Source organism: Trematomus bernacchii, unplaced genomic scaffold, assembly GCF_902827165.1.
Source record: "Trematomus bernacchii unplaced genomic scaffold, fTreBer1.1, whole genome shotgun sequence".
Taxonomy (NCBI): domain Eukaryota; kingdom Metazoa; phylum Chordata; class Actinopteri; order Perciformes; family Nototheniidae; genus Trematomus; species Trematomus bernacchii.
Window position 1 is genome coordinate 336071 of NW_022987577.1, and position 18679 is coordinate 354749.

At 42.2% G+C, this 18679-nt stretch overlaps 1 protein-coding gene across 1 annotated transcript in view; it reads left to right on the plus strand.

Moving 5' to 3' along the window:
* The window catches only part of ankrd27 (ankyrin repeat domain 27 (VPS9 domain)), a 38197-nt gene extending 23938 nt beyond the window's left edge, over positions 1 to 14259 (plus strand). The window contains exons 17-28 of the mRNA XM_034126923.1: positions 2064 to 2114; positions 2551 to 2667; positions 3421 to 3465; positions 3557 to 3673; positions 4861 to 5055; positions 7256 to 7375; positions 8027 to 8200; positions 8961 to 9054; positions 9281 to 9359; positions 9441 to 9492; positions 10770 to 10914; positions 12223 to 14259. Coding sequence (XP_033982814.1) covers positions 2064 to 2114; positions 2551 to 2667; positions 3421 to 3465; positions 3557 to 3673; positions 4861 to 5055; positions 7256 to 7375; positions 8027 to 8200; positions 8961 to 9054; positions 9281 to 9359; positions 9441 to 9492; positions 10770 to 10914; positions 12223 to 12911 — 1878 coding nt within the window. The 3' untranslated portion in view covers positions 12912 to 14259. The remainder of the gene's footprint in view (positions 1 to 2063; positions 2115 to 2550; positions 2668 to 3420; positions 3466 to 3556; positions 3674 to 4860; positions 5056 to 7255; positions 7376 to 8026; positions 8201 to 8960; positions 9055 to 9280; positions 9360 to 9440; positions 9493 to 10769; positions 10915 to 12222) is intronic.
* Positions 14260 to 18679: the final 4420 nt, after the last annotated feature.

Below are 18679 nucleotides of genomic sequence, written 5' to 3' on the forward strand. Positions count from 1 at the left end.
CACGTCACCACCGCTAAGCTAAAGGTGGCTAATGTTGGGCTATAAAGGAACTACAGCACGGTCACATGACTTCACGGTCACATGACTTCACGTCACCACCGCTAAGCTAAAGGCGGCTAATGTTGGGCTATAAAGGAACTACAGCACGGTCACATGACTTCACGTCACCACCGCTAAGCTAAAGGTGGCTAATGTTGGGCTATAAAGGAACTACAGCACGGTCACATGACTTCACGGTCACATGACTTCACGTCACCACCGCTAAGCTAAAGGCGGCTAATGTTGGGCTATAAAGGAACTACAGCACGGTCACATGACTTCACGTCACCACCGCTAAGCTAAAGGCGGCTAATGTTGGGCTATAAAGGAACTACAGCACGGTCACATGACTTCACGTCACCACCGCTAAGCTAAAGGCGGCTAATGTTCAGCAGTGGGGTATTTACTGACGTATTTTATGTGTAGGACAAAAATCTCTTTAGCTTGTGTTAACCATAGACCTTATTTCAGGCTAACAACCAAAACCACTTTCTAAAACCATTGACTTCCAGACTAGGGCACAGAAAGTGCTAACATGCTGACTCATTCCCAGGTTTAAAGACTTATGAGGGTATTCAAAATAAAATAAAGGAACAGCCTAACGCTCTGTAATAAACAAACAAAATACATGTTTTATTTATATGCACTCATCACGTTAAACAGGGACCTAAACATTCTTCTTAATGTCATCAAGTTATCAACAGCCGGATCATTCTGTAATAAATCTCCCCACATTTGGAAATATATCATTTCAAAATGCTGGCGTTTCCACTGTGTGCAACCTCAAGGTCAGCAAGTGACAAACAGGGAACTAAATGTTCCTCTTAGTGTCATTAAGTCATCAACAGCGTGAATGTCATGTAATAAATCACCCTAAATGTAGAAATACATCGTTACGTATTGCAGTAGTTATTATACATCCTGAGAAATGTAAAGATATTAGTAATGCAGGATGAAACCCTCTTTATCTGTCCCATATGAACATGCACACAGCACAGCACACACAGTGAAATTGAAAGTACCAGTTCACTCTCCATATTAAAGGTCCCATGTCATGCTTTTCCGGTTATTCCCCGTCCCCTTGTGTTATGAAGGTTTTTATGCATGTAAATGGTCTGCAGAGTCAAAAACCCTCAAAGTACACCCTGTTGCGAGTAAAACTCTAACACAGAAAATACCTCCCCAAGCAGGAGCTCCAACAAGCCGTTTAGGACAGAGTGAATACACATACTATACAGAGATGCTGTGAGAAACCAATGTGAGTTTGGAACATTGAACAATGTAAATCTATTCTAGTAGACCTCAACAATGGAATTATGATCAGTAGAAATGGCCATGATGTGGGACCTTTAAGATCTGTTTGGGGACTTGAACCGGTGGCCCTTAGTATCCCAAGTCCCTACAGACTGAGCCACTGCCAGACATATATGAGGACAAAATAGACGGTTTAATTAATGTCCTCTTAACTCAAAGATCAGCAAGTTGCTAACTAACTACATGTTCATTTTAAAGTCATCTCAAAATCAATAAATACTTTTTTTTGTCGTATGTGAAGTTGAAAACATACTCTTTAAAACTGCTACGTGAGTGTAGCTTTGATGAAAATGGGATCTGACCCACAGAGAGATTTCATACGAGCTGCTGCAGATCATCAAAGGAAAAAAGAAATCGGAGAGAGTTCACTTTATCCAATCCGACATGTTTTCATGTTTCAGAGCTCTGACGTTTCTTTAATGTGTGTGTGTGTGTGTGTGTGTGTGTGTGTGTGTGTGTGTGTGTGTGTGTGTGTGTGTGTGTGTGTGTGTGTGTGTGTGTGTGTGTGTGTGTGTGTGTGTGTGTGTGTGTGTGTGTGTGTGTGTGTGTGTGTGTGTGTGTGTGTGTGTGTGTGTGTGTGTGTGTGTGTGTGTGTGTGTGTGTGTGTGTGTGTGTGTGTGTGTGTGTGTGTGTGTGTGTGTGTGTGTGTGTGTGTGTGTGTGTGTGTGTGTGTGTGTGTGTGTGTGTGTGTGTGTGTGTTCTTCTTGTAGATCCTGGTGTTGCTACAGTCGACTCGGAGCAGTCAGCGCAGCGGAGTCGATGTGAGTTTATTCGTCTCTGAACTTCTTTTTTTTACTCCACGGGGATAATGGAGTTTTTACTAAGGCTACTTTATTTAAGTAGCACATTTCAGACACAAAGGCAATTCAAAGTGCTTTACAAAGGCAGAAACACATCAGAGTTTGCAGCTTCGATTGAAAAGAACCCAGGGTTAGGTCGGACGTTAGATTCTCAGGAGGTTTGTTCCAGATCTGCGGAGCAAAGAAACTAAAACATTCCTCATAGATGTGGTGTTTGTATTTCAGTTCATTTAGAGCGCTACAAGTTGAAAGTAGTAGTAGTCTATCCTTTGAGTTATTGGAGCCAGTGCAGAGCTCTCAGACGATAGAAAACTCTTTAAATGTTCCTTCAAAAAGGGGAAAGACTTGTGTTGATCTGTATGTCCTCGTGTGTATTGATATATCCTCGTCTCCTCAGTCTCCCAGTCGCTCTCCTCTGGCTTCAGAATGCAGCAGCCGGCGATCCTCCGCCTCCAGCGAGTCCTCTCTGAACTCTGAAGTCAAACCGGAGGGAGAGAGAGTCCGACACCGAGAGGTAACACAACGTAACACAACGTCACACAACGTCACACAACGTCACACAACGTCACACAACGTCACACAACGTAACACATCGTCACACATGGTAACACAACGTCACACAACGTCACACAACGTCACACAACGTCACACAACGTAACACAACGTCACACATCGTCACACATGGTAACACAACGTCACACAACGTCACACAACGTCACACAACGTAACACAACGTCACACATCGTCACACATAGTAACACAACGTAACACAACGTAACACAACGTAACACATCGTCACACATGGTAACACAACGTCACACAACGTCACACAACGTAACACAACGTAACACAACGTCACACATCGTCACACATGGTAACACAACGTAACACAACGTAACACAACGTAACACATCGTCACACATGGTAACACAACGTCACACATCGTCACACATCGTAACACAGCGTCACACAACGTAACACAAGGTAACACAAGGTAACACAAAGTAACACAAGGTAACACAACGTAACACAACATCACACAATGTAAAACACCCACAAACTACAGGAAGATCCTTTAAACTGCCAATAGAGACTTTCTTATCTCAGAATCTAAGAAACAACAGGAGGTCCTGGTTGAAGAGGGGTTACACATACACTCAGGCTAAACCAGCTAAAAAGCCCCTCTGAAGGGAACTTTGGGATTTTAGCCTTTGCAGACCATTTACATGCACACAAATCTGACTGTGTGTATGTGTGTTGTTGACAGGTGGAGAAGCTGCTGCGTGCCATAGCAGACGGCGATGTGGAGATGGTGAGAAGTTAAAGCATGTTCTGCTTCTGAACATCCACATCTGGAAGAGTGGTCTCATTAATAACTGCTGTTTTCGTGTGTTTGTGTCAAGGTGCGTTACTTGTTGGAGTGGATGGATGAGGAAGAGGGTGATGAAGAGGATCTTCGGTCTGAGGTTCTGCTTTGCCATCCGCTGTGTCAGTGTCCAAACTGCGCTCCCACTCAGAAGGTAAGAGACCAACTCTGATGTGTTGAAAGTTAAACACGTAGATTTGGTGTTTCTATACCTAGGAACTACAGCACGGTCACATGACTTCACATCACCACCGCTAAGCTAAAGGTGGCTAATGTTGGGCTATAAAGGAACCACAGCACGGTCACATGACTTCACATCACCACCGCTAAGCTAAAGGTGGCTAATGTTGGGCTATAAAGGAACTACAGCACGGTCACATGACTTCACGTCACCACCGCTAAGCTAAAGGTGGCTAATGTTGGGCTATAAAGGAACTACAGCACGGTCACATGACTTCACGTCACCACCGCTAAGCTAAAGGTGGCTAATGTTGGGCTATAAAGGAACTACAGCGCGGTCACATGACTTCACATCACCACCGCTAAGCTAAAGGTGGCTAATGTTGGGCTATAAAGGAACTACAGCGCGGTCACATGACTTCACGTGACTGTGTTCGTTGTGATGGAAACTTTCTGAAGCAATGGAGACGAGACACGAGGAGAGCAGGAACTTTGATGGCAAACACTGATGGTTTATTTGGAGCTTTGGCCAGATAATTCACAAGACATGAGCTGAGCCACGAGGTGACCCAGCGGCTGCCAAACCAATTCTGAAGATCTCTACCCCAGACCCCTGTATTTAGCTAGTTCTGAGAGAAGAATCAACATGCTGCATAACAAGATAAACCATAACACCTCTATCAGCTGACGCCAACAGGCAAGAACAGGGAGACGAAACACAGAGAGCAGCCAGAGGTCACAGGCCTGAGCTCAGTGAGGGCAGACTGATAAACTGGGTCAAAGGTGGGGGCCTAGGACAATATTTCCCCAACATTCGTCTCTGTGTTCTTATTATAGAAACATGCATTTCCAAGCATTTGGACTACCTATGTTGTAAATGTATTATCTTTTCAATTTACACACGGCATCTATTGCACGTCTGTCCGTCCTGGGAGAGGGATCCCTCCTCTGTTGCTCTCCCTGAGGTTTCTCCCATGTTCCCCTTTAAACTGTGGGGTTTCTTTGGGGGTGTTTCCCTGTCTGATGTGAGGGTCCAAGGACAGAGGGTGTCGTATTGTCAAACTAATATTCTGTACAAATTGGAAAGTCCACTGAGACAAATGTAACATGTGTGATATTGGGCTATATAAATAAACATTGATTGATTGATTGTGTCCTCAGCTCTCTGTGCTGCAGGCCGGCTCTCTGGGGGTGAACAGCTGTAACGTGGACGGCTTCTCTCCTCTTCACGTCGCTGCGCTGCACGGACACGCGCCACTGCTCGCTCTGCTGATCCGACACGGAGCCAACGTCAACGCCAGAAACAACCACAGCGCCACGCCGCTACACCTGGCCGCCCAGAACAGCCACGTCCAGGTAGGAGGACGCAGAAAATCAGGGCTCCAAATATCGTGTTTTTAATGCTGGGTTCGACAGTTTGTCAAAGGGGCCTCGTGATTCAAAAATGCAAAGGCTTTACTGTCATGTGCACACGAAGTCTGAAGTCCCACACTCCTCAAACAATCCAAAATATACAATAACTTTAAAAAACGACATTAAATATTGCAAAAGACATAATGCATGACATGAGTCCTTGATGAAAATGTACTTTATTATTATTTCCTTTAATCTTTATGTTCAATTCAATTCAATTATTTTTAATATTTGCAACAAAAATAATAATCCCAACATTTATGATTTCGCTCCAATTTACTACGAGTTCAAATTAAAGGTCCAAGAATTTTTTGAGTGGGTTTTTATTTTGAAATAGACACCTGTGTAATAATCAGTGGAGTAAAGTAGACCAGTACTGAATGTACCCTCCTAGAAGAAGTTGATACCATTACAAGTTATTCTAGTTATTTTGAAAAACTAATAATGAATCCTGGATTGGATGCAGACCCTCTTGTGACACTGATATAAATATTAAATCAACCCTACTGAAAGAAGTTTATACTACTAAATGTATTGTTTCTTTTCATTTTTTAAACCTAAAACTAAAGCTTTTTGATGCAGAATCAGAACCTGAGCAGCAGGTTTCCTGTTGGCAGTGCTGTGTTACACACTTTGCTCCCTGGTAATAATACACTTTCTGCAGCGGGCTGTTATATAGAAGTGAGTCAACAGCAGCCCTGATGTGTATCAAGTTTCTGGCCGTTTCTCAATGTCGAGTAGAGCTGCTGCAGAGCCACTATTTCAAGTATACTACATCATCGAGTGGCGCCGAAGGACTGTTTAAATGCCCAGCATTCGGCGCCACTTGATGACGTAGTATGCTTGAAATAGTGGCTCTGCAGCAGCTTTACTCGACATTGAGGCCCAATCCCAAACCGCCCCCTACACACTACACCTACACACTACACCTCCGTTTGCGCGTTCGCGCGGAGGGTCCGCCACATTAAGTGCTGTTCCAAACCAACGAGTGTGGAGCGGGGTGGAGGGGGAGTGGGCTATCAAGCCCTCAAACAGCGAGTCTGCATCGGTGCTGACTGGAGACCGGTCTCTACCTGACCGGAGTCACGCTGTGTGTGTCCGTCAGGAAACACGCTGTTAAAAAGTAGTTCCAGCAAACATCCACTGATAAATTGCGATGTTAACAACCTCATGATAACCTCATATTTTTTTAACTTAGGATCATACCTGTGTTTAGTCTAGAAAAAGGTAAATGTGTGCATTTTATTATAAAGTTGTGTATATTTACAGACTGTTGCAAAAACTAAGAAGCTTATAAACATCAGGTTTAAAACTAAAAGAGCTTTACAAAAAAGTAACACAATGAAAGATGTTTGGAGTTTTATTTGAGTTATTAATTTACATTTTTTGTCTAAGAGATGCTGATTTGAAACCGTTGTTACATACAGTTACGGCATTTCCTGTTTCTGCCGGAGAGAGGGGAGTTTGTCCCAAAGCTTGCCGCTGTATTTACTCCCTCCATCTGACAGGAAGGAGCCTCATTCAGCTGCGAGTGTGGCTACAGACGGAGTTCACTCCGCCACGGAGGGGTAGGGTCGAGGGAGTGGTTTGGGATTGGGCCTGAGAAACGTGTGCTGCGTTTATTCAGCCACTCACTGGCACCATCTTATGGCAGAAAGACACCAGTGCAATAAAAATGAAATGCATTTAATACCTTTTTATTTTCTCTGATCACAAAATAATGAATAATAACTATTTAAAATAAATTATAATAATGAATGATAATAATTAAAAATAAATAATAATAATAATTTTAAATACCTGATAAATAATTAAGAATAATGATTATAATAATTGAAAATAAATAATAGTAAATATTATTATTATTAAAAATAATGTAAACAAATAATAATTAGGATCATTTAAAATACATTTATAATAAACACAACAATTATAATAGTACATTATATTTGTATGGCATGTAAAGACCCTTTACCTGAACAAGTAAAAAATACCATAGAGAGAGAAATAAGATTTTTGTCTGCATTCAAAAATATATATATTTTATTGCGTACATATTTTGGTTCATTGTATGTCCAGCTGTTTACAGTTTCATCGTGTTTTGTTTTTTAGTCTTTTTGAAATGCGTGACTTCCTGTTTCAGGTGATGAGGTTCCTGTTGGAGTGCAACGCCAAACTGAACAAGAAGGATCACTATGGAAACACGCCGCTCATCCAGGCCTGTCTGTGTGGGAACCTGGAGACCGCCAGCACCTTGTTACAGGTACACACAGATTGTTATGTATATACATCTTTCACATCTTTTTTCATTAAGTCTTCAGACATTTTTTCCACATTTTAGACGTAATTTTCTTAAGTTTTTTCGGGTATTGTCAGACGTTATTTGCAGTTGGCTAGCTTAATCTGCAGAGGAACACACACACTCTAAACGCACCTGAACATACTCTGAACACACTCCACAGGAGAGACACCAGACGGAAGACACAAACACACACACACACTGAACACACCTGAACGCTCCTGAACTCACTCTGAACGCTCCTGAACACACACTGAACGTACCTGAACACACTCTGAACGCTCCTGAACACACTCTGAACGCTCCTGAACACACACTGAACGTACCTGAACACACTCCACAGGAGAGAAACCAGACGAAAGAAACACACTGAGAGAACTCTTGCATCATATTCCAGAAATCACCCTCTCTCTCTGTGTGTGTGTGTGTGTGTGTGTGTGTGTGTGTGTGTGTGTGTGTGTGTGTGTGTGTGTGTGTGTGTGTGTGTGTGTGTGTGTGTGTGTGTGTGTGTGTGTGTGTGTGTGTGTGTGTGTGTGTGTGTGTGTGTGTGTGTGTGTGTGTGTGTGTGTGTGTGTGTGTGTGTGTGTGTGTGTGTGTGTGTGTGTGTGTGTGTAGAGCGATGCGTTGGTGAACGTGGTGAACCAGCAGGGGAACACGGCGCTGCACGAGGCGGTGCGGGGGGGGCAGCAGGCGCTGGTGGAGCTGCTGCTGAGGGGGGGGGCGGCGCCGGACCTCAAGAACAAGAGGCAGAGGACAGCGCTGGAATGCGCCTACGAGCTGGGAGGCAAGGTGACTGTACACACACACACACACACACACACACATACACACACACACACACACACACACACACACACACACACACACACACACACACACTGTAGGGACATTAAAAAAAAATCTGGTATTTTTTGAAGATTTTTCTGGTATTTTTACGACTTTAATTACTAATAGTTTGTAATTGGAGTGTTTTCAGCACTTTTCTGCTGTTATTAAGGTCGTGCTCGTTGTAAATCCTTTTCTTAAAGATCATCACATGTTTGTTTTTTTCCTGTGTGCATTATTCCAAAAAAAAAGTTATATGAAATGTTTTCACATAAATTTCACATGTTTTTTTCACATATTTAGACTTTTATCGTACATTTTTACTTTTAGCTCAAATGCCGAAAATGTGTTTTTTACCTTTAATAAAATACACTATAGGCTTATTTTATATATCTGAAATTCCCACTTCCTATCAATCAAGCTGAAGACTTTTCTGTTTGCCTTTTTATTCAATCAAATATAACTATTGTATGATTCATATCTTAAACCTGTCTTATTACTTCTTAGCTTCGTTCTATTGACATTTTCTTGTTTTTTTGATAATATGAGGTTATTAAAAGTCAGACAATAGAATGTTTAGTCATTCCAAAACACTAGGTTAATAACTTTAATATGATATAAATAGAGAAAACTTCATAACAAAACATATTTGGTGATTCACTTTCAGCCCTCGTAAAGATGTTAGTAACTTTCATCTAACTTTTTTAACATCTTCGTCCTTCAGAACACGGAGATCCTGAGAGCTCTGCAGCAAGCGTCCGGACTTTCTCCCGACGCTGAGCCAATCAAACTCCTCTCTGTGCCCAAAGGCGCTCTGGGTAATTAATATCAGCATTGCATCAATAGCGTTGTACACGTCCAAAAGAAAATAACTTTTACTTTAAGCTTTGCACCAAAATGCTGACAACATACTGAATTCCTGATTTGTTCCAGCTTGTTAATAGAAGTATCTGAAGTGTCTCTCCGTACATTTCCAGCCAAACTGTTTCATTTAAAGTCTGTTATTATTATTATTTAGGATTTCATTTCTCGTTGTCTCTGCAGCTCATTCCTTCGTGCAGCGTCTGCGTCTTCATGATCACGCAAACGGCCGGAGACAGAAACTAGCTCAGTCCATCAGCAGGTAGCTCTAAAAGATCAGATAATCCAACTATTAGAAAAAAGATTGAGTTGGAGTCATTTTAATATCTGTGCTTTGTTTCAGGATGAATCAGATGAAGAAAGGATCGTCCAGGTGTTCACCGAACCTCAACCAGGTACATTTCAGTTTATTTTTACTGTTGTAATCACTCACTACATGCCACACCAACATGACTGGTTTCACGGGTAAAACAAAACAATGGAATGCATGATATAGAGAGGTGCAGTGACGCGTCCTAAAACCCTGAAGGAAGCTGCTGGTTCCCTCGACAAAAAAGCAACAGGATTTCTCCAGAGGATTTAGGAAAAGAGCTGAAAATAATGTCTGTGGAAAACTAACCTGTTTGATGAATGCACGTTTTGTTCAGCCGGATCATCTCCACATGTCTACCCTACTTTTATAATGTTTGAATCATAAATCTAATCTCCAGAAGCAAAATGCTAACGTGATGCTATAAAGGAACTACAGCCGAGTCCAGCAGCACGACTTCAACGTCACGCCAACTTCAGATCCATATTCAAACAAACAGATTCTAAATGGAACGAGTTGAAGCGTTTGTTTGAACAGTTTGCAGGAGGCAGGTACTTGCTCTCAAGCAGAACAGGGCTAACAAACTTAGAGGAGTGTTTACGTGTTCGGCGTAATGACGTACAACGTCCTCCACAACTTCTGTAGTCCTATTCAGCCACTTGGTAACAACCATAGTTTTTCAGACACGTCAACTCTTCAGAAATCACCAGTGGGGTCACTGCTGATGGATTTAATGTCCTAGAACAAAACGTGATCCGTCTCTTCAATGTGTCTCAACCACAGATCTTATTTCAGGCTATTTTCCTAAATCCTATGGAGAAATCCCATTGGCTCTGAGACGAGGGAACAGGAAGTGGTGACATGCTGACTCACTTCCTGGTTTTAGGACGCGTCACTGCACCTCTCTATTGGCTATATGAAAAAGAAAATGTAAGGAACATTAAAGTGTTACAAATGTTATTTCTAACTGTTTAAATCATTTATACAAAAGAGAAAATGGATAAACATGATTAATTTATTCTTGTCTCAACACAATCCAAATCTATTCAATTTAAATAAAATTTAAATAAATTTTAAAAAGCACACAGTTTGAGATTAGATAATGAAGCTGCCTCTTATCGTCACTGTATTTCTGGTAGAAAATCAGAGTTAAAACACATGTGTGGGGCCGACCAATGAAGCTAATAACTCTTATTTAAACAATTTATTCCTTATGTTTCCAGATAACATATAAAAAATAGAAATGTGTGCTTTTTCCACATGTGTTGAGCACTTTCCACTGTGTTTTCCTCAATCTTTGTTGAACGTTTGATGCTGTCTTACTCCCGGTTTTATAGTCTGATTTGGATTTTCCTTCCTCAGGAGAGTCCGGAGAGGAGGAGGCTGAGGAGGGGGGAGACCCTGGAGGTCAGCAGCCCCTCAGAAAGCCTCGATCGTGGGGCTCGGATCAGGGAGAGGCCCCTGGGTCGCTGGCACACCCTGGACTCAGGAGAACACACAGAAGAACACACAGAAGAACACACACACACTCTGAACGCTCCAGAACACACTCTGAACGCTTCAGAACACACTCAGAACGCTTCAGAACACACTCAGAACGCTCCAGAACACACTCAGAACGCTTCAGAACACACTCAGAACGCTCCAGAACACACTCAGAACGCTCCAGAACACACTCAGAACGCTCCAGAACACACTCTGAACGCTCCCGAACACACTCAGAACGCTTCAGAACACACTCAGAACGCTCCTGAACACACTCAGAACGCTCCAGAACACACTCTGAACGCTCCAGAACACACTCTGAACGCTCCAGAACACACTCTGAACGCTCCAGAACACACTCAGAACGCTCCAGAACACACTCAGAACGCTCCAGAACACACTCAGAACGCTCCAGAACACACTCAGAACGCTCCAGAACACACTCAGAACGCTCCAGAACACACTCAGAACGCTTCAGAACACACTCAGAACGCTCCAGAACACACTCTGAACGCTCCAGAACACACTCTGAACGCTCCAGAACACACTCAGAACGCTCCAGAACACACTCTGAACGCTCCTGAACACACTCAGAACGCTCCTGAACACACTCAGAACGCTTCAGAACACACTCAGAACGCTTCAGAACACACTCTGAACGCTCCTGAACACACTCTGAACGCTCCAGAACACACTCTGAACGCTCCTGAACACACTCTGAACGCTTCAGAACACACTCCGAACGCTCCTGAACACACTCTGAACGCTTCAGAACACACTCTGAACGCTCCTGAACACACTCTGAACGCTCCAGAACACACTCTGAACGCTCCTGAACACACTCTGAACGCTTCAGAACACACTCTGAACGCTTCAGAACACACTCTGAACGCTCCTGAACACACTCTGAACGCTCCAGAACACACTCAGAACGCTTCAGAACACACTCTGAACGCTCCTGAACACACTCAGAACGCTCCTGAACACACTCTGAACGCTCCTGAACACACTCTGAACGCTCCAGAACACACTCAGAACGCTTCAGAACACACTCTGAACGCTCCTGAACACACTCAGAACGCTCCTGAACACACTCTGAACGCTCCTGAACACACTCTGAACACTCCAGAACACACTCAGAACGCTTCAGAACACACTCTGAACGCTCCTGAACACACTCAGAACGCTCCTGAACACACTCAGAACGCTCCTGAACACACTCTGAATGCTCCTGACGCTCCTGAACACACTCGGAACGCTCCTGAACACACTCAGAACGCTCCTGAACACACTCTGAATGCTCCTGACGCTCCTGAACACACTCTGAACGCTCCTGAACACACTCAGAACGCTCCTGAACACACTCAGAACGCTCCTGAACACACTCCACAGGACAGACACCAGACAGAAGACACACACACCGAGGACACTGACGTCTGCAGCGTCAGCAGTGAGAACTCTTCTGAAAACCCCCCTACACACACTTCATCTACACACACCTTATCTGTACCCCCTCCCACAAACACATCTCCTACACAAACCTCACCTGTATCTCACACATCTCCTACACACACCTCATCAGAAAACCCTCCTACACACACATCTCCTACATACACCTCATCAGAAAACCCTCCTACACACACTTCATCTACACACACCTCATCAGAAAACCCTCCTACACACACTTCATCTACACACACCTCATCAGAAAACCCTCCTACACACACCTCATCTGTATCTCCTACACACACCTCACCAGAAAACCCTCCTACACACACCTCATCTCCAACACACACTGTATCTACACACACCTCATCAACACACACCTTATCTGAATCTCCTCCCACACACACCTCAAACACTTCTCCTGACCCCACAGAGGATTCTCACCCCACCAGTCTCCACCCTCTAAATGGAGAGTTGGAGTCATGTGACGACCAAAGTCCGTCAGGAAAAGAGGGCGGGGCTTCCTCTCCCACCTCCATCCCGACCAATGGAGGAGGAGAGTCAGGTCGTTGAGGTTGGGAATGAAAAGGATATGCAGAAGCCCTGAGGCGAACGAGGAAATACAAATTATGGGAGTTTTTTTTTGTTTTCAATCCTGGTCTAAAATTTTCTCTCCTGTGTTTATGACTTAAAAACAGGTGAAAAATAAAAGTATTTGCCAGGATTATCTCCTTAAAATTATCTTTAAATAATCAAAATAGTGCTTTATTAATTAAATGTAGTCGTATTATTATAAATGAAAGATATATTATTATTTTTTATTAATAATTACTATTGTTTAGAAGAATTACATAGCGATAATATTGCTTTATTTAATAATAATAAAGCATTATTTTAAATGTTTAAAGCGCTTGTTGTAATACTCACTTTGGCCACCAGAGGCTCCGATTCTGCACAACACTACCAGCTGATTAACGCGGATTAAAATACATTTCTAGCCAAAAATAAGTATTATAACTTGATTTGCAATAGCCTATTATATATACCAGTACTTGGAGAAACTAAAACATCATAAATCCTTTTCATATTCAGAACGTAGGGTAGTGAGCGCACCTATCAACCTCTTGAGGCCAAAAACAGTATTACAACAGCAAACTCCTAAACTAAAAAATTATGAATCACCTTCCAAAACTTATTTTTCCCCGGTTTTCAACATTTCTTTTAGATAAATGATCTCGGCAAAAGCTTTTCCTGGCAAAAAAACTTTATTTTTAACCCTTTAAATCAGAAATACATGAGAAAACCTTCTGGATCAGACTTTAGAAAATGGATCGAGGATGAAGCTGCCTCTTATAGTCGCTGTATCTCCGGTAGAAAACCACTGACTTTTGATGCTTATGACTGTATTTTAACCCATTTGATTCCAACATGTTTGTGTAACTGATCCTGCATTCGGGTTTTTCAAGTTTCTGCAGAAATGCAATTAGATCTGGTTGGTCTTATCCACCAGCCGGGGTGAAGTCCTCCACTTCTCTTCTCTTGAGTTTGAAGCACTTTCTTGGCTTCACAAAATAAGTAAAAGGGATGCAAACGGACATGGAAACGGTTTGCTTTAGAGTTCAGCCGTTAGCTGAGCTCTGTGAGACTTTAGTGGGAAAACATGTAGTTTTACTTGAATTTTTCAGTGTTCAAATGTTGGTTTGTTTGTTATTTTTCCCCGTTTAACATCCAACTTATATTTTTATTAGGATTCTTTTAATTTATTTATGACCCCTTGTTGATGTGGCGTGTGTTCAGAGAGGTAGATTCTTTTCCTGAATGTCAGAAATGTGTGTTTTCTGCTCAGATATAGTTCAGGTTAAAGGATCACACTGCTGGTTTTTAATGTTTTATATCCCATTAAATACATTATATTTTTTTGCATCAATGCTACTATATTATTTATAAAATCATACTGAAATATTTTTGGGTTAATTCCCTTTTTTTACAATAAAAATCTTACTTTGATTTGAAAAATGCTGCCGATTTCTTTAGTTATTTTCATATAAATATATTCATTTATTTATTTCACCAGAAACCTGTCAGTGAGAACTCTTCTGAAACCTCCCCACACACACTTCATCTACTAAAGCCCCTCCTACACACACTTCATCTGAACCTCTTCCTACACACACTTCATCTGAAAACCCTCCCACACACACTTCTCCTACACACACCTCACCTGTATCTCCTACACACACACTTCATCTACACACACCTCACCTGAAAACCCTCCTACACACACTTCCTCTACACACACTTCCTCTACACACACTTCATCTGAACCCCTTCCTACACACACTTCATCTGAAAACCCTCCCACACACACTTCTCCTACACATACCTCACCTGTATCTCCTACAGACACTTCCTCTACACACACCTTATCTGAACCCCTTCCCACACACACTTTATCTACACACACTTCATCCGAACCTCTTCCTACACACACTTCATCTGAAAACCCTCCTGCAGACACTTCATCTACACACACCTCATCTACTGAAGCCCCTCCTGCACACACCTCTTCTGAATCTCCTCTTACACACAACTCGTCTACAGACCCTCCTACACACACTTCTCCTACACACACCTCATCTACACACACCTTATCTGAACCCCTTCCCACACACACTTCTCCTACACACACCTCACCTGTATCTCCTACACACACCTCATCGACACACACCTCATCTGAAAACCCTCCTACACACACTTCATCTCCTACACACACTTCTCCTACACACACTTCATCTCCTACACACACTTCATCTCCTACACACACTTCTCCTACACACACCTCACCTGTACCTCCTACACACACTTCATCTCCTACACACACTTCTCCTACACACACCTCACCTGTATCTCCTACACACACTTCATCTCCTACACACACTTCTCCTACACACACCTCACCTGTATCTCCTACACACACCTCACCTGTATCTCCTACACACACCTCATCTCCTACACACACTTCATCTCCTACACACACTTCATCTCCTACACACACTTCATCTCCTACACACACTTCATCTCCTACACACACTTCATCTACACCCGAGTATTTAATGAGCCTTCAGTTTGGTCCTTTAACATGAGATATTCAGTGCATTACAACTGAATGAAGCGTCTGCAGTTCTTCAGGAACGTCTCCGTCAGTGTTACTGTTCATAATGTCACATGTTCACCTCTCAGAGTTCATGTTATTTGTTTCGGTGAAGCTTCAGACTCGATGTGTTTCGTCCATTTTGTGTCCACTCCATTGTTTTTCACTTTAACATGAAAGGATGTCAAAGCCGCTAAACTGCAGAAGTCGAGCCTTAATTATTTTTGTACCACTGGTTTTATTTTTAAGGTTTTGGATGTTTTTTTAAATGATGTGAATGTGCCTTATTTAATTCACACCTTGATAATACATATAATAAATCATTGAGACTAATTTAATGATGAGATTAATGTTTTTGTTCCGGTTTAACAGTATTTCATTTAATCGTTTATTTGAAGAGGGACAGTGCACATCGATGAACACTTTAAAACAAAACAATGCTTACAGGGGGGGGGGGCAGTCCATGTAAACATTTATAAATAAAACACATACTTTTAAAAGACTTAAAATGGTCAAAACTCAAGAAATTGTGTTTTTCAAGGATGGTACCGTGGTGGTATGAATTAGGCTTTCTGTCAAACACCTTGATAGCTCTCTTTTTAATGAAAACATTGGCATGGCTTTTAATTGATAAAAGCAAATGAATAACAAACAATAGAACTTGTACAGGTCACCTTTATATCTGAGACCTATGATATGTTGTTGAAAATGAGTATAAAAGGACCAATATGTTTCCCACTGAGTGTATATGAGAGTATTTAATCACATGAGAGATTATCATATTGAATTTGAAACGAGTGAACATTCAGCTAAATGTTCTTAATCCCAGTGCTTGATAGGATGCGACTGCAGTGAAGTAAACACACCAGTTTGCCTCGTTGTGCTGGTTCAGAGCTGACCACTGATCAGTTATCGGGTTACAGCCCATAGTTACAGAGCTTGTTTCTCAGCTTCAGAGGAGTGTCCACATTCTCCGGCTGGTTCGAGCCTCTTCTGTCAAACCACACACTCGCTGTGAGACAGTGGCGAACCGTGTCTATCACAACTGGACCTTCTGTAGAAACACACCCCCCAGTTAATGGGAGAAATACGATACGATGGGATAATACTTTAATGGTCAGATCAAGTCTGAAATGCTCCTTGCATCACAGCAGCTCCATGTGTAACATCAACAGACAAACATCAGGACACAATACATGAGAAACAAACAACAAACATGTAACATAGCAGCAGGATCAGTGAGAGATGCTCAACGAGCCTTCAGCGTGCATCTGATCTGTAGCTCTGTGTTCACTGAGAGGACCGACTGGAGCACAAAGGATGCTTCAGTCTGACTCTATTGAATCGAGGGACCCTGTATCTCACATTAGATCAGGGGTGTCAAACTCAATTTCATCGCGGGCCACATTCGCATAAAGGTTGCACTCAAAGGGCCGGTTGTAACTATATAAATATATAATATATATATAAAATAATGTATTATATTACATTATTGCCTCTGAATTTGATTATTAATTAGTAAATAGTAATTAACTACGTCTGAAAGCAGAAGTCCAGGGCAAGTAATTGCAAGTCTCTTCAGTGCGCATGTCACAAAACGAGATGCATTCTGGGACATGTAGTTTATGGGCAACCTGCTTCTGTAAAGTGGCATGTAACCGTATAATAAACGTATTATATTCTTTGCAAGCTCTTAAGGGGCCACATAAAATGAAGTTGCGGGCCGGATTTGGACCCCGGGCCTTGAGTTTGAGACCCCTGCATTAGATGGTAGCAGGATAGGATCCGGGACTCAGGATCCAGAACTCAGGATCCAGAACTCAGGATCCAGGACTCAGGATCCAGGACTCAGGATCCACGACTCAGGATCCAGGACTCAGGATCCAGAACTCAGGATCCAGGACTCAGGATCCAGAACTCAGGATCCACGACTCAGGATCCAGAACTCAGGATCCAGGACTCAGGATCCAGGACTCAGGATCCAGAACTCAGGATCCAGGCGTAGACATTCACAAAAAACACATTTCGGGGGAAGCTGGGTTATTCGAACCATGAGAGTAAACAGGTACAGAGAGAGAGAAGAAAGAAGTAAGGTGTCCCCGACAGTCTAAGACTATAGAAGGAAGAATAAGGGGCTGATGATGATGATGATGATGATGATGTCCTATAAGCTTTATTGGGACAGTAGGATAATGAGATATTTAAGATAAGATGTCGCCTGCCCATTGAAGGATTTGTACGCAAGAAGAAGCATTTGTAATGATATCCTGTGTGTTATAGGGAACCAGTGCAAAGCAGCCAAAACAGGAGGAATGTGGCAACTTCAGATATTTTCAAACTTGACTTCCTCTTAACAGTGGGTATAAATAAAGTCAGTTTTGCAGATGAGTCATACAAACTAGCTGCAACACGAGGGTCCTGAAAGGGGGGGCTGTTCATACTCTGCATTATGACAATAAGCCAATACACGGCACATCAAACAGGATATGTACTTAGTAAGTAAGAGGACATGGACTTCATGAACACACAACATTAAACTGTGCAACAACAAGCTGTCCATTCACCATCCTCTCCTCTCCTGCTGCTGCAGGGACTGAGGAAGCAGACGTTGTTGTGCAGCTCTCACTTTACTCCACTAGATGTCAATGCTGGCCTTTCCAACACAAAGAGCTTTAACCCACGTGTTGTGCAATCAAAGAGGACCTGAGATTTGACTCCATTAAGACTAGAGATGACGCTTTGAAGATAAACTATTACGGTTTTAAGTCCTACCTGATAAAGTCCTAGCATAATGCAAAGTGTAAAGACAATGACAAGCATGACTTGAATATTTAATCGTCCATAATTTGCATTTAAAGGACTTGATCTCAGATATATGCACAGTAAATATAATAAAAAAGAACAGATTTACCATGAATTCATGCCAGCCCTGTGGGTTTTATAACAAACTGCAGCCTGATGCATGCTTCTTATAAATGACTGTATGACCAGTCTGATACTGAAACTAATGACATGAATGCATGAATGCATAATCTCTTAATCTCCTATACTTTCACATATCTACACTTTAGTAGTGAAAAGTGATTAAGGGATACTCTATCTGATTAATGTGCTTAAAACAAGTTATTTGAAAGAAGAATGTTACTTTAATAATTGTGAAAACTCAAAATCAAAGAGCAGCCTGAAAGTG